The sequence below is a fragment of the Stegostoma tigrinum genome, chromosome 3 (genome assembly GCF_030684315.1).
Source record: "Stegostoma tigrinum isolate sSteTig4 chromosome 3, sSteTig4.hap1, whole genome shotgun sequence".
NCBI lineage: Eukaryota > Metazoa > Chordata > Chondrichthyes > Orectolobiformes > Stegostomatidae > Stegostoma > Stegostoma tigrinum.
This window is the reverse complement of record NC_081356.1, coordinates 128,927,255-128,944,445: the sequence shown is the minus strand read 5'-3', so window position 1 is coordinate 128,944,445 and position 17,191 is coordinate 128,927,255. Positions and strand designations below refer to the sequence as shown.

Here is a 17,191-nt window from a genome sequence, read left to right as displayed (position 1 = left end):
AGTCCTCCGGCTTCCCTCTCATCTTTGCTATGTTATACTTCTCTTTTATTTTTATACAGTCCTTAACTTCCCTCATCAGCCATGGCTGCCCCTGCCTCCCCTTAGGATCTTTCTTCCTCTTTGGAATGAACTGATCCTGCACCTTCTGCATTAGATCCAGAAATACCTGCCATTGCTGTTCCACTGCTATCCCTGCTAGGGTATTGTACCACTGAACTTTGGCCAGCTCCTCCCTCATGGCTCCATAGTTCCCTTTATTCAACTGCAATACTGACACTTCCAATTCTCCCTTCTCCCTCTCAAACGGCAGATTAAAACTTATCATATTATGGTCACTACCTCCTAATGGCTCCTTTACTTCGAGGTCCCTGATCAAATCCGGTTCATTGCACAACACCAGATCCAGAATTGCCTTCTCCCTGGTAGGCTTCAGTACAAGCTGTTCTAAGAATCCATCTCGGAGGCACTCTACAAACTCCCTTTCTTGGGGTCCAGTACCATTCTGATTCTCCCAGTTTATCCGCATGTTGAAATCTCCCATAACAACTGTAGTGAAACCTTTGTGACAGGCCAATTTCAACTTGCACCCTACATCCTGACCACTGTTTGGGGGTCTGTAGATAACTCCCATTAGGGTCTTTCTACCCTTAGAATTTCTCAGCTCTATCCATTCGGACTCTACATCTCCTGACTCTATGTCCCCCCTCACAAGGGACCGAATATCATTCCTCACCAACAGGCCACCCCACCCCCTCTGCCCACCAGTCTGTCCTTTCGATAGCACGTATAGCCTTGAATATTCATTTCCCAGGCCCTGTCCACTTGAAGCCACGTCTCAGTTATCCCCACAACATCGTACTTGCCAATTTCCAACTGAGCCTCAAGCTCATCCACCTTATTTCTTATGCTTTGTGCATTCATATATAATATTTTTAATTTATTACTCCCCTCACCCTTCCTATCAATCCCTATTTCACTTGACCATACTGTACGATCCCTTCTTGAGTTTTCTGCTCTGTTGATTCTGTTGTCCTTCTTAACCTCTCTTATTCTCACTTTCCCTTTAAGTTCATTCTTAAATTTCCAGTTTGGCCCCTCCCTCCCACTGCTTAGTTTAAACACACCTGTGTTACAGTGGCAAACCTGCCTGCCAGAAAGCTGGTCCCCCACCTGTTACGGTGCAACCCCTCCCTCTTGTATAATTTATCCTTACCCCAAAACATACCCCAGTGATCCAAGAATTTAAACCCTTGCTTCTGACACCAGTCCCTCAGCCACACATTCAGGTCCATTATCTCTCTGTTCCTGCCCTCTCCAGCCCGAGGAACTGGAAGCAAACCAGAGATAACTACCCTGGAAGTCCTGCTTTTCAGCCTTCTTCCGAGTTCTCTGAAGTCTCGCTGTAGAATGCTCTTCCTTTTCTTCCCGACATCATTAGTGCCGACATGCACCATCACCTCTGGCTCTTCACCTTCACCCTCGAGGATTTTCTGCACTCTATCAGTGACGTGCTGGATCCTGACACCAGGAAGGCAACACACCATCCTCAAATCCTGCCTGTTGCCACAGAAACCCCTGTCAGTCCGTCTCACAATGGAGTCCCCTATTACCACAGCTCTCCGTGATGTCTGACTTCTCGGCTCTGCCTCTACAGCAATTTTTGACTCGCAGACCTGTCCACCTCTCGGACTGGCAGTGTCGTCTGTCTCGGCAGTTTCCAAGACAGTCAGCCTGTTTACAATAGGTGCTTCCCCTGGGGTCTCTTGTACTTCATTCATGCCTTCCTTTGTCATCGACATCCCCCTTCTCTCTTCAGGTATCCTCAGTGTAGTGACCTTGCTGAAGGTCCTGTCCAGAAAATTCTCGTTCTCTCGGATGAGCCTGAGGTCTTCTAGTTCTTTCTTCAGCGCTGCAACAACCTCCTTCAGAAGCTGAATGTGTACACACTTAGCACAGCTATAGGAGCCAGAAACATCATCAGTGTCCCTGACTTCCCACATCATGCATGCAGCACACTGAATCAGCTTGGCAGCCATGTCTTCACCCTCTTCAACAGTGGCGTAATCTCCTCACTGAGCCTCTTCACCGAAAACTTGCACTTTTCTCACCAGGCACTTCCCTCAGCCCTTGCGTGTTTGCTGTGAGTCTGTGGACTCTTAATTAGGTTAGAGGAAGAGGGTGGGAGGGAGGCCTTACCGTGTAGGACCTGGGGCTGAGAACACACCTACTTAAATAGCACTCCGCTGCAAAAAGGACCCGCTGGCTTCGAGGTAAGTACTTAAATAGCACTCAGTTACCTTCCCAACTGCCTCTCTGCCCTGACCTCATGTCCGCCCGGCTCGCGCCGCTCTCTGCTGCAAAATGGCCTCATTAATGACATCCACATCTACATGACTGAATTTAAAAGATTAAATAGCACCTTTTGTCATCCTGTGAGAATGTGTGTGTCCAGGCCGTAATGGTGAGACACTGTCACTGCTGGTCAGACCGTGCCAGAAGGGAGGAAGAGTTAAGATGGGTGTTAGATGCCCCGAAGTCTGGCTCCTTACCCTCGCAGATGTTATTAGGCTAGAGAGGGTTCTGAAGAGGCTTACCAGGGTGTTGCTGGGAATGGAGGGCTTGAGTTACAAGGAGAGGCTGGGAAGTCTGGGACTTTTTTTCATTGAGGGGTGACCTTAAAGAGGTTTACAAAATCACGAGGGGTATAGATAGGGTTAATGGTAGTTGTCCTTTCCCTCGGATGAGGGACCTCGAGACTAGGGGACACATTTCCTTCGTGTGAGGAGAGAGAGAGATTTAACAAAAGAGGGCCAGTCTCCTTACACAGAAGGTAGTTGATGTGTGGAATGAACTTCCAGACGAAGTGGTGGACGTGGGCACAGTTACAATGCTTAAAAGATACTTGGATAAGGACGTGAATAGGAAAGGTTTGGAGGGATATGGGCCAAGTGCGGGCAGGTGGGTTAGTTTGGGATTATGGTCGGCATGGACTGGTTGGACCGAAGGGCCTGTTTCTATGTTGTATGACTCCCCTGTGGTCAGACTCTGCTAGGACTCCTCTGGCCCTGTGCTGCTAACAGCACTGCATTACCATAGCGCCAGCGCATGCGCAGACTGCCCCACTGATGGACACACAGCCTGAATTCTGCCTGTTCTGAGCTGTGACTGACAACCCAGAGCCCCCAGTACCGCCACCAGTGCTGTAAGTGTAGGGGGAATTGTTGTACAAAGGGATCTTGATCTCATGAGTTAATGTGCTGAAAAGTGGCAGACGGAGTTCAATCTGGATAAATGCGAGGTTTTGCACTATGGTACAACAAACAGGAATATAACTTATGCAATTAATGATAGGGTCCTTGGGTTGTGTAGAGTAGAGGGACCGAGGGGTGCAGGTGCATAATTCTGTGGATGTGGGCACAATTGCAATGTTTAAAAGACACTTTTGATAAGTACCTGAATAGGAAAGTTTGGAGGGACAGAAACAGAAGTTGCTGGATAATCTCAGCAGGTCTGGCTCAGCATCTGTGAAGAGAAATCAGAGCTAACGTTTCGGTTCTGGTGACCCTTCCTCAGAACTGGCTTGCCTGCAACTTTGTTTTTGTTCCTGATTTACAGCGTCCACAGTTCTTTCGGTTTTTAAAGGTTTGGAGGGATATGGGCCATGGGCAGGCAGGTGGGACTAGTTTAGATAACAGTGTGAAGCTGGATGAACACAGCAGGCCAAGCAGCATCTCAGGAGCACAGGAGTTTTGTGCTCCTGAGATGCTGCTTGGCCTGCTGTGTTCATCCAGCTTCACACTTTGTTATCTTGGATTCTCCAGCATCTGCAGTTCCCATTATCTCTGGGACTAGTTTAGTTTGGGATTTTGTTTGGCATTGAGTGGTTGGACTGAAGGGTCTGCTTCTGCACTGTGTGACTCTGTGACCATGACTGTGAGTAGCAGAGTGAATTTCCTTACATTTTTGGTGCTTAGCTTTTGTGGGGGGAAATACAACTTAAAGCCCAAAGAGATTCCCCACCCCCACCTCCATGATGTGCTCTCACATATCCTGCCATGTGTGTGAGAGGGTGGATAAAGCTGCCTTTCCTGTTTCTCTCACCAGGGGCTGGTATCTTCTGTCTGTCATGTGCTGAGGGCGAAAGGATCAGCTTCCTCTTCGACTGCATCGTCCGAGGGATCTCACCAACTAAGGGGCCGTTTGGGTTGCGGCCCGTTCTACCAGGTTGGTGCAGGAAGGATGGAGTAACAAGATTGTGCCCTCTCTCTGTAATGTGTAGGGTTGGGAGGGGTGTGGACAGAAGGACATTGAGCAGAGTTGGAGATGAATGGGAAGGGGCAAAGGGAAGGCGATAAGAAGCAGTGGGAGCGAGGGTTTGGAGACAGGTGGAGCAAAAGGCGATGGGATTGGTGTGAAAATAACAAGGAACTTGTTGGCCTTTATCGCAAGGGGTTTTGAATAAAAGATAGTCACCGTCGTCCCAACCTCTCGTAAAGAAATACGGTTAGTTTATCCTGACGGTCACCCTGACAAGGTGAGGAGTAAGGTCAAGAGGGTGGCAGCTTCATGGTGACCTTAGCCAATTTGGGAACTGGCCCTGTGCCGTTATTCTGCACTGTAAACCAGCCATCCAGCCAACTGAGCTAACCCTGCTGCAGAGCACAGGTGTAGTGAAGTCTTGGTCAAATTGTATAAGAGCTTGGTTAGACTGCACCTGGGGTATGGTGTGTGCAGTTTTGGTCAATTTTTTGGCCTGTCCAGCATTTATTACTCATCCCTTGTTGACCTGGAGAAGGCAGTAGTGAGCTGAGGTTATAGACTTTGGTAGGATTAGCAGAATGGCAGGGTACTATTTAAATGATGATAAATTGGGAAATGTTGAGGCATAAAGGGACCCACAATGCCATTAGGGAGGGAATTCCAGGATTTTGACCCAGCGACAATAAAGGAACGGTGACAAATTTCCAAATCAGGACGGTGAGTGGCTCGGAGGGGAACTTACAGGGGTTGGTGTTCCCATGTATCTGCTGCCTTTGCCCTTCTGGATGGAAGTGGTTGTGGGTTTGTCAGGAGAAAGAGGTGAGCCTTGAAATTTTGATTAGTCGGCATTTTTACCTTTGATTCTATATTGAAGGTTTGGGAAGGAGGGGACACAGGTTTGAGATAATTAGTAAAAGAAGAGATGGTAACAGGAGGAATAACCATGTAGTGGTTAAGGTCTGAACTTTGTGGAGAACTCAGAGTTAACGTTTCATGTCCAGCGACCCTTCCAAAGGATCACGGAACCCAAAGCATTAACTCTGTTGTCTCTCCACATATGCTGTCAAACCTGCCGATCTTTTCTGGCAATTTCTGTTTTTGATTCTGATTTCCAGCTTCTGCAGTTCTTTCAGTTTTGATTTACACCCTGTCTGTCTGTTCTCATACTGCTGGAGCCCTCATTCGTGATTTTTAATTCTAAACCTCTGAACTTTGTCGCTCCAAACCATTCCTGGCTGGTCTCCCACATTCCAGCCTTTGTAAACTCGAGGTCATCCAGAATCTCTGCTGTCCATGTGGGGAGCTTTGTTGTCCCGGTCATCCTGGTGCATGCTGGACCCCAGTGAAGCAACTTTGTTTCCAAGTCCCTCCGTGACCCTCACTGCTCCCTGTCTCAGTAATCTCCACTGGTGTCTGAGATATTTAAGATGCTCTTCCAATGCTGGTCTCCTGTGAACCACAGCCATCGGCGCCCATGCCATCAGTTGAATACTTGACACTGTCACTGGCTGCCTCCCTGTTTCACCTGAGGCTTAAAGACCTATTAAAGGCTCTGTTATTTATAGAAATCATAGGAACCCTACAATGCAGGAAGAGATTATTCAACCCATCGCGTCTGTGCCAACCCTCTAAACAGCATCCCTACCCCCCCACCCTATATCCATAACCCCACATTTACCATGGCTAACCCACCTAGAATAGGCATTGCTGGGCACTATGGGGGAAATTTAGCGCGGCCAGTCCACCTAACCTGCGCATTTTTGGTTGGTGGGAGGAAACTCACGCAGACACAGAGAGAGCGTGCAAACTCCACACAGTCGGTCGCCCGAGGGTGGAATTGAACCCGGGTCCCTGGCGCTGTGAGGCAGCAGTGCTAACCGCTGAGCCACCGTGTCAGAGGTTATCGAGTCCCCTCTGTAAACCAAGTCTGTCCGCATCGAGGAGTCAAAACATTTTTGTGATAAAACTCCTTACTGCTTCCCTTTGGATTGTAGATCCCAGTTTGAGCCAAGCGTACACAGAGGAGAGGATCAGCCATGAAGCATTGGAGCTGGAGAAACGCTTGAGTCTTTTGTCACAAACTAGTCGACAGAGCAGTGGAGGTTAGTAGCAAGTGTCTTAACATATTTTGGTTGAGTTTTGAATTCCTGCTTCCCCGCCATGCCTGGTTCAACAGCCCTGAGCCTCTTGTGTTAGAACACTCTCCTCTGCAGCAGGCGTTGCCATTTTCATGCCCTATTCTGGATGCTTTGAAATGGATAGCCTCTTCATTAGAGTCATGCGGCCTGGAAACGTTAGCTTACTCTGTCTCCATGGATGCTGCTTGTCCCGTTCTGATTCCTGTTGAGGGAGTGCTGCATTGTCTGAACCAATCTCCCATCCTCCCCACCCTGGCTGCTGCTCAAAGCTGCCAAGGTACACCTTCAAACTGAGGAGGCCTAGGGTGATAGTTATCTCTTAACCAAATCCAATAAAACAGATTACCTTGTTGCTTTTACTCCTTATTTTTTTCTGGGAGCCTACTGTGCACAGAATGTGCTTCCCAATATTTGCTTTTCCTCTTTATTCATTAATGGGATGAAGACATCACTGCCCAGGCAGCATTTATTGCCCATCCCTAATTGCCCCAGAGGGCAGTTTAGAGTCACTCACATTGCTGTGTGTCTGGAGTCACTTGTAGACCAGACCAGGTAAGGATGGCATCAGAGATAATGGGAACTGCAGATGCTGGAGAATTCCAAGATAACAAAATGTGAGGCTGGATGAACACAGCAGGCCAAGCAGCATCTCAGGAGCACAAAAGCTTTTGTGCTCCTGAGATGCTGCTTGGCCTGCTGTGTTCATCCAGCCTCACATTTTGTTATCCAGGTAAGGATGGCAGTTTCCTTCCCTAAAGGACAACAACGAACCACATGGGCTTTTCCCAACAATCAACAATGGGTTCATGGTCATCATTAGATTCTTAATTCCAGATATTTTATTGAGTTCAAATTCCGCCATCTGCCATTATCTGGGTCTCGGATTAACAGTCCAGCGATAATACCTTTGGGCCATTGCCTCCCCAGATGGCAGTATGACAATGGTGATTCCAAATTTTTGTTGAGAAAAGATACACCATTAACCACCATCCCATCTGAGCAATGCAGGCTAACTGTCCCTGCCTCACACTGTAGGACCGGCATTCCCCATTGACTCTGAAGACTACATGTCTCTGTTGGTATGTCGTACAGATGGACAGCCTGGGGAACTGGTGGTAATGTCATTTCTGTAGTAATCCAGGATTCCCAGACTAATGAGTTCAATGAAACCATCGTAGCAGCTTGAACCCAGTAAAAATGTGGAAAGAAAAGCTAGTCTACTGATGACCACATGACCTCTGTCAATTGTTAAAAACCTGTTTATCTCACTAATGTTGTTTACGGAAGGAAATCTGACATTCTCATCTGGTCTGGCCTACAGACCCACAGTCATGAGCAATAAAACAGAAGTTGCTGGAAAAGCTCAGCAGGTCTGGCAGCATCTGTGAAGAAAAAAATCAGAGTTAACGTTTTGGGACGAGTGACCCTTCCTCAGAACCTTAGACAGATGTGTGGTTGACTCTTAATTAAGGATGGGTAGTAAAATATGTCACTACTTTCATGGATTGTCCACTGTCTTATCCCTACCCTGACCATACAGTCATAGTCATAGACTGATACAGCATGGAAACAGAGCCTTCAGTCCAACCAGTCCATGCCGAACATAATCCTAAACTACATTAGTCCCACCTGCCTGCTCCTGGCCCATATCCCTCCAAACCTTTCCTATTCACCGACTTATCCAAATGTCTTTTAAACATTGTAACTGTACCCAAATACACCGCTTCCTCCGGAAGTTCTTCCACATGCAAACCACCTGCTGTGTAAAAAAAAAAAATTCCCCCTATATCTTCTTCAAATCTCTCTCCTCTCACCTTAAAAATGTGCCCCCCCAGTTTTGAAATCGCCCATCTTAGCGAAAAGACAATGACATCAACTCGATCTGTACCTCTCATTATTTTATAAACCTCTCAGGCCACCTTTCAACCTCCAACACTCCAGTGAAAAAAGTCCCAGCCTACTAACTTTGCATTTGCCTCCTAACCACCACAGAGCCATAGCCATACAGCATGGGAACAGACCCTTCGATCCATCCAGTCCATGCCGAACATAATCCCAAACTAAACTAGTCCCACCTGCCTGCTGCTGGCCCAGATCCCTCTGAACCTTTCCTATTCACCGAGTTATCCAAATGTCTTTTAAATGTTGTAATTGTAGCCACATCCACCAGTTCCTCAGGAAGTTCATGCCACTCACCGTCATCTGTGTAAAAATATTTGTCTCTTATATCTTCTTTAAATCTCTCTCCTCTCACCTTAAAAATGTGCCCCTCATCTTGAAATCGCCCATCTTAGCGAAAAGACAACTACCATCAACTCTATCTGTACCTCTCATTATTTTATAAACTTCTCAGGTCACTTCTCAACCTCCAACACTCCAGTGAAAAAAGTTCCAACCTATCCAGCCTTTCCTTATAACTCAAACCTTCCATATCTGGCAACATCCTGGTAAATCCCTTCTGAACCCTGTCCAGCTTGATCATATCCTTCCTATAATTGGGCGACCAGAACTGGGCACAGTATTCCAGAAGAGTCCTTATCAATGTCATGTACATCCTTGTATGTGTTGGTTAGGCTTGGCATACAGATTGGGTTGTGTATATTGTAGCGCTAAGGTGCCTACCCCTGAGGTGTTTTTTATTTGTGGCTTGTTGTCTCTGCTCTAGGGGATGACCGCAGTCTGTCTAGTTCGACTGAGTCCTCCGACACCAGCCAGTCGGACAGTGCCAGCCTGGGAAGTCGGATGACCCTGTGGCCGGAGCAACTGCCGGTCAGTGGCCTGCCAGAGGGTCACTCTCTGGGCTTGGCGGCCAAGGGGCTGGGCACAGCTGAGGAGAAACTCTACGCGGAGGTCACCCGTGGGTCAAAGCCCCCTCCCAAGCCGCCCCGGTCGCGCAAGCTGCAGGAGGTGGGCCGCCAGAGTTCCTCCGACAGCGGCATCGCCACCGCCAGCCACTCCTCCTATTCCGGAAGCTTCTCCTCCTACGCCGGGAGCCTGGACGTTTGCCAGAGCGATGAGTTCGGCTCCTTGCTCAGCATCCCTTCGGCCTGGCCTGCCGAGCGGACCCTGTGCACTTGCGAGACTCCCGGGTCAGAGTATCAGGTTCCCAGCTCCGTACGCCATCACTACGACACACCTAGGAGCGTCTTACAGGTGGCTGCGACAAAGGAAGCTGCTTCGATGAAGGACCAGGCCCGGGCACCTCAGGAGTTGACCGACACGCAGTGGTGCAAGAGCTTTCCTGCTGCCCTGGAAAGTGCCAAGGATCCGTCTGCCGATCTGCCCACCGATATTGCGCCAAGGTGGACCCAGTTAAAGCCGCAGGGGCTGGAAGCAGAAACCGCTGCAGGAACCATGGACCCCAGCGAGATTTTCAGCCCCCTCCACCCAGGATCAGGGCAGACGCTTTTCACTGCCTGCCTGATGTGTGGGGGTCTCAAGGTAACCCCCGCAAATACTGCGTAACCCTCAGTGATACGGCACATTCATCACAGAAACAAGCAACAAACGCAGAGAGTGCAGGAGAAACCGAGCAGGCCTGTCACCGTCTGCGGAGCGAAAGAGGGAAACTGAGTGAACGTAAACAGGAATCGCTGGAAAAGCTCGGCAGGTCTGGCAGCATCTGTGAAAGGGAAGGAAAACAGAGTTAACATTTCGGGTCCGGTGACCCTTCCTCAGAACACCTCAGATCATCGGGCCTGAAACGTTAACTCTGTTTTTCCTTCCTTCACAAATGCTGCCAGACCTGCCGAGCTTTTCCAGCAACTTCTGTTTACGTTCCTGATTTACAGCATCCGCACTTCTCTCGGGTTTTAACTGAGTGAGCATCTCAGACCCAGTAAGAGTTTTCTTCAGAACTGAACTTGAATTCAGCACAAAAGACTCGAAATATTCACTCTATTTTGCTTTCTCTCTCTGTCTCTCTCTTCCCCCATCATACCCCCCACCGAAGCTGACAGACCTGCTGTGTTTCTCCTGCATTTTGCTTCAGATTTCCAACATCAGCTGTATTTTGCTTTTGTTTGACTGCATTTAGAACCAACAGGTCCATGTCACTGGTTATAGTCCCATTGAGTGACAGTCCTGGTCTGCAAATTCTCATCATTACAGCATGGGAAGTTGAGCCTTCATGCAAGTATATAAGTGTATAGTCTGGGTGAACACTCCTGGTGCTGTACTGAGGAACTATCGCACTGTTACAGATGTGCCATCCTTCGGGTTGGACAGTAAACCCAGGGCCCCTCTGCTTCTCTTGCGGGTGAACTGATGGGCTAGAGGTTCATGGCTAGACTATTAATCTAGAGACCAGGTAATGTTCTGGGGCAAAAGCAGGAATTGCTGGACAAGCTCAGCAGGTCTGGTCGCATCTCGGAACTAAGGGTCACCCAACCCAAAACGCTAGCTGTGATTTCTCTCTGCAGATGCTGCCAGATCTGCTGAGCTTTTCCAGCAATGGCTGTTTTTGTTTCGGATTTATAGCATCCGCAGTTCTTTTGGTTTTTGTTTCAGTTCTGGGGACCTGGGTTTGAACCCCACTGAGGCAGGTGGTTGAATTTGAATTCAATTTTTAAATTTAAAAACAAAATCTAGGATTAAGAGTTGATTGTTGACCATGAGACCGTTGCCAATTGTTGTTAAAACCCCATTTGGTACACTAATGCTCTTTAGGAGTGGAAATTTGCAGGCCTTACCTGGCCTGGCCTACATGTGACTCCAGGCCCACAGCTGTCGAATTTTCCTTGTGCTCTGGCCAATGTGGGATGGGTATATGGGCTGGCCTGCCCAATGAAGCCCTCATCGGGTGAATCAGTCTTAAAAGCTTGAAGGGCTGAAGGGCCTTTCACTGTGCTGTAGACTAGATCTTTATGACTCTCAGTCGGGTATAAAAACATTCATCAGTTACTGTTTGGAGGAAAAGCTGGTGAGTTCTGTCTGTTGACTAGACCAGTGCGTATCTGTCAACAAACATCACAAAAATCAATGTTCAGATGATCCTTTCATTGTGGCCCATGTAGGTATAATGTGTGAGAACTGGCTGTTCTGTCCCCCCCACTCCACTACATTTCGTCAATGACTACGTTTCAAAATTAGCTGCAAAGTACTTTAGGATGCCCCAAGTTTGTAGGCCGTTCCGTTCTGAAATATGTAACAAAGAATACCTCTAGCAAATTTCTTTCTTGTGATATCACTATGGTAACTGCATCATTGACTCCCCCAGTACCAACTCCTTTGGGGTTCCCATTGACTAGAAACTGAATTGTACTCTCCACGTAAACACAGCAGCTACAAGAGCAAGTCAGAAGCTGGGAATACTGCGGTGAGTAACTCACCTCCTGACTCCCCTAATTCTGTCCACCATCTACAAGACACAAGTCAGGAGTGTGATGGAATACTCCCCACTTGCCTGGATGGGTGCAGCCCCAACAACACTCAAGAAGCTTGACACCATCGAGGACAAAGCAGCCCGCTTGATTGGCACCGCATCGACAAGCATTCCCTCCCTCCACCGCCAATGCTCGGTAGCAGCAGTGTGTACCACCTACAAGATGCACTGCAGAAATTCACCAAGACTCCTTAGACAGCACCTTCTAAACCCAGGACCACTTCCATCCAGGAGGACAAGGGCAACAGATACATGGGAACACCACCACACACAAGTTCCCCTGCAAGCCATTCACCATCCTGACTCGGAAACTTATCACTGTTCCTTCACTGTCACTGGGTCAAAATCATGGAATTCCCTCCCTAATGACATTTTGGCCTAAAAAATTTGCTCATAATATTTTTTTTCACACCAAAATATCTTGGTGTTCCATTTAGTTTTGGAACAACAGGATTTTCATTGGAATAAAACAAAGAACAGTGGATGTTGGAAATTGGAAGCAGAAAGTGTGAACGGAGATGAGTCTTGAGAAAGGTCACGGGATTCTGTTTTCTCTCCACAAACGCTGCCAGACTCTGAGTTTGACCCGTAATTTGTGTTTGTTTGAGATTTTCTCTGCATTTGGGCCACATGGGCCCAGCTCTTAGCAGAAACCTGGGCAAGGAGGATTGCGAATGCACAACCCGTATATTTTGTGAGCGCATCGACTAGAATATGCATCTACTCTTACATCTGCTTTTTCTCATGTGGGAGTCACAGATTAATTTCTGTACTCTGCCAACATTTCGATGTGTAGCACGAGCTTAAAAACCAGGCAGGGCCTGTTGAGAAGGTCATCCTGAGCAACTCTGCCACCGCCGCGCCCCCCCCCCCCCCCCCCCCCCCCCATATTGTAGTGTGGAGAGAGGCGTACGCTCAGTACATCAGAGAGGAGCAGAGCTCCTGTGTTGTCCTTTCATGGCTTGCCAAGTTTGATGCTAATTGAAAGCACCAGTGTAAACACTGGCACACTTTCACAGTGGCGTTTATGATTACGTGCCAAACTATAAATACAGCAGTGACCCACAAAGTCAGATTAAATGTATGATATGAGCAAGGACAAAAGCCTGAGACAAGAAAAGCTGTCCCCCTCATCAAAACTCTCCCTGCTGTACTTTAAGAAAGAATGATCTGCATTTGTGTCACTCTATCGTAGAATGCTGATAATATTTGAAAGAAGCTGTTAACTCATTGTGCCTGAGCTAGCTGTCTGAATGAGCAATGCCATTCCTGCTTTCTTCCCATAAACCTGCAGATTCTTCCTTTTCAGATAGTGATCCAAATACTGCTGTAATGTCCTGATGGTATCTGCCTCTAACGGGCTAATAGGCAGTGCATTTCAGACCCTAACCACTCATGAAACAGCTGCTCCCCATGATGCCATTACCTCTTTTGTTTAACCCTGTAACATCACGTTCTGCACCTCTGCCTTTATTTGTTTGCTGGACGCAGGTGCCACTGGCTGGGCCAGCTTTTATTACTTGTTCTTACTTGCCCTTGAGAAGGTGGGGGTGAGCTGCAGTCCCAATGCTGTAGATAGACCCACAATGCCCTTAGGGAGGGAATTCCAGTGTCAATGAAGGAACAGTGATATATTTCCAGTTCAGGATGGTGAGTGGCTTGGTGGTGTCCCATATGTCTGCTGCCCTTGTCCTTCTAGATGGTAGTAGTTGCAGGTTTAGAACAATTTCTCTCTACCTTTTTCATGAGATATTTTCGAATCAACTTGATCAGGGATGTTAGAACACAGAACATAGAACAATACAGCGCAGAACAGGCCCTTCAGCCCTCGATGTTGTGCCGACCTGTGAACTAATCTCAGCCCATCCCCCTACACTATCCCATCATCATCCATATGCTTATCCAAGGACTGTTTAAATGCCCCTCATGTGGCGGAGTTACTACATGTTTCTGGAGGAGGTGGGATTTGAACCAGGTCTCCTGGCTCAGAGCAAGAAAAACTACTACTGCACCGTGAGAGCAGTCACGAGTTTGAACTACATTATCAAAATTCCCCTCAACCTTCTGTTCTCAAAGGGAAGCATTTTGAAATTCTTCTAACAACATCGCCAGTCTCACGACATCGCCAGTCTCACGACATCGCCAGTCTCATGACATCGCCAGTCTCACGACATCTCCAGTCTCACGACATCGCCAGTCTCACGACATCTCCAGTCTCACGACATCGCCAGTCTCACGACATCTCCAGTCTCACGACATCGCCAGTCTCACGACATCGCCAGTCTCACGACATCTCCAGTCTCACGACTTCGCCAGTCTCACGACGTCGCCAGTCTCACGACGTCGCCAGTCTCACGACGTCGCCAGTCTCACGACGTCGCCAGTCTCACGACATCTCCAGTCTCACGACATCGCCAGTCTCACGACATCTCCAGTCTCACGACATCGCCAGTCTCACGACATCGCCAGTCTCACGACATCTCCAGTCTCACGACATCGCCAGTCTCACGACATCGCCAGTCTCACGACATCGCCAGTCTCACGACATCTCCAGTCTCACGACTTCGCCAGTCTCACGACGTCGCCAGTCTCACGACATCTCCAGTCTCACGACGTCGCCAGTCTCACGACATCTCCAGTCTCACGACGTCGCCAGTCTCACGACATCGCCAGTCTCACGACATCGCCTGTCTCACGACATCTCCAGTCTCACGACATCTCCAGTCTCACGACATCGCCAGTCTCACGACATCTCCAGTCTCACGACATCTCCAGTCTCACGACATCGCCAGTCTCACGACATCGCCAGTCTCACGACATCGCCAGTCTCACGACATCGCCAGTCTGACAACTTCTATCATCTAGCTTTCCATTCATTCGGATTTAGAAAGGTGGTGGCAGTGGGCGGGGTAGTGCGTTAATGTCATAGCAATCTATAAAATTCCAGCAGGACTAGACCTGGGTCGATGTGTTCCTGATGATACGGGAGTCCAGAGCCAGGGGTCAGAGTCTAAGGACACACGGTGGGCCATTTAGGACTGAGATGATTGTTATGTGTACTCGAGGACAGTGAAAAGCGTACAAACTCGCCATTCCCTGATGTATTAGTATTCAAAATTCAGGATTAAAAACGGAAGGAGAAATAAGAAGAAAGCCAGAGGTAAAGGAGTGGCACGGTGTCTCAGTGGTTAGCACTGCAGCCTCACAGCGCCAGGGACCCGGGTTCAATTCCACCCTCAGGCAACTGTCTGTGTTGAGTCTGCACATTCTCCCCGTGTCTGCGTGGGTTTCCTCCCACAGTCTAATGATGTGCAGGCTAAGTGGATTGGCCTGGCTAAATTGCCTATAGAGCCCAGGGGTGTGTAGATTAGGTCTGTTTTTAGGGGGATGGGTGTGGGTGTGATGCTGTGTGGGTCAGTTTGGACCCGTTCGGCCAAAGGGCCTGTTTCCACACTGTAGGGATTCTGTTATTCTAAAGGAAACATCAGGATCACCCCCTGCCTCCACCATGAGTCCATGCCATTACAAAAACGAGGCCACAAAATCCATCCCTCTGTGTGTGAATGCTTGGGTGCCACGAGTGCCCACACACCGTTGCAACCAGAACACCACTGCCTCTGGCATCAGGTACCCGGGCCCAGCCATGGTCTGGAACCATGTCACCATCTTGCCTCCACCGGTGCCATCACTGCCAGGAGTCCGCTAGAGCTGCCGGCTGCAAAACTAGGCTCACGCCTGATGCTGGGCCCTCGTTCTGGCTAACATCGCTGCCACTGCTGCCTCATCCGGAGAGTGGGGAGCCTTTGGAATTCACTGCCACAGAAAGCAGCTGAGGCCGAATCATTGAATGTTTTCCAGAACAAGTTCTTGGGGTAAAGTGATCATAGGGGATGGAGAGAAAGTAGGGCTGAATGGCCTACCCCTGTTTCTATTTTATAACTGGATGTGGTAGAACTCAGACTGAAACCTGGCTTGATAGATCATGGTTGTTGTGTTTTGTTTTTAACAAGGTCGTCTCCCACTGAAATGCAATGTTGCAACTTTGGTTTTAATCATAAAACAGAAGTGAATTTCACCCCTGTCGGAATGTTTTACATCCCATTGAGATTATATTCCATTATTAATTGTGAAAGGGAGTTGGCTAAAGGATGGAAGGGGTTACAAATGCAGGATGGGGAGATTGTGTTCTCCGAGTCTCCAAATCTATGATGACTTGAGACACCTTAGTGCAGTAGATGTGCTTTCACTTTTGGATCCCATGATGTGGAGATGCCAGTGTTGGACTGGAGTGGACGAGGTCAGAAATCACATGACACCAGCTTATAGCCCAAAAGGTTTATTTGAAAAGGCAAGCTTTTGGAGCTCAGCTCCTTCCTCAGGCATAGGGTATAAGACACAGCAGAAAGGTAACAAACCTACAATTGGCTACCTCTTGTTGAATCTTTAAACAACTAGGAAGGAGACTGCTGATTGAAATGCAAATCCAGATTCCTGTTAAGTCATTCTCCTGAGACAATTAAAGGTTTTGTCAATGTATACAAGAGGTGACATCTCAGGTCAGACAAGGCATTTTAGATCTGAGGCCTTGCTAAGAATCTGTGTTTTAAACTGGGGTCTGGTTTTATTTGGACAAAACAGAATGTATCTGAAACTGCACAAACAGGTCGGATGAAATAATTCATGTGTGTGTCTTCATCTATGTGTGTGTGTGTGGGTGTGGGTGGGTGTGGGGGTGTGTGTGTGGCTGTGTGTGTGTGGGGGGGGGCGGGTGTGTGGTGGGGGGTGGGTTGTGTGTGGGGGTGTGTGTGGATGTGTATTTATGTGGAGGTGTGTATGTATGTGGATATGTCTGTGTGTGCGTATGTGTATGTGGGGGTGTGTACGTGCGGTGGGTGGGTATGTGTGTGGGTAGGGTGTATGTGTGTGTATGTGTGGAGGGTTCGGTGTGTGGGTGTGTGTGTGTGTGTGTGGGGGTGGTGTATGTGATGGGAGGTGGGGTGTGTGTGGGTGTGTGTGTGTGTGTGGGATGTGTGGGTGTGTATGTGATGGGAGGTGGGTTGTGTGTGGGGGTGGTATATGTGATGGGAGGTGGGATGTGTGTGTGTGTTTGCGTGTTGCCATGTATGTGTGTGTGTGTGCGCACCTGGGAGTATATAGTGTGCAGGATCACATGTAGTGCCACACGAATCCAAGATCATGATTAAGGCTGTCCTCATGGGTGTGGAACTTGGCTGTCAGCCTGTGCTCAGCAATTTTGTATTGTTGTGTATCTCAAAGCCCACCTTGGAGGACACTTACCTGAAGATCGGACGCTGGATGTCTCTTGACCCCTGAAGTATTCCCCCACTGGGAGGGCACACCCTTTTGGTGATCGTGTGCGGTGTCCTTTCATCTGTTATTGTAGCAACTG

General features: G+C 48.4%; 1 protein-coding gene across 2 annotated transcripts in view; it reads left to right on the top strand.

The window, feature by feature from the left end:
- Window positions 1-17,191, top strand: part of dok7b (docking protein 7b) — a 106,082-nt gene that overhangs the window by 33,846 nt on the left and 55,045 nt on the right. For both annotated transcript variants that reach the window (XM_048525283.2, XM_048525277.2), the window contains exons 5-7: window positions 4,105-4,224; window positions 6,255-6,362; window positions 9,064-9,839. In XM_048525283.2, coding sequence (XP_048381240.1) covers window positions 4,105-4,224; window positions 6,255-6,362; window positions 9,064-9,839 — 1,004 coding nt within the window. The remainder of the gene's footprint in view (window positions 1-4,104; window positions 4,225-6,254; window positions 6,363-9,063; window positions 9,840-17,191) is intronic.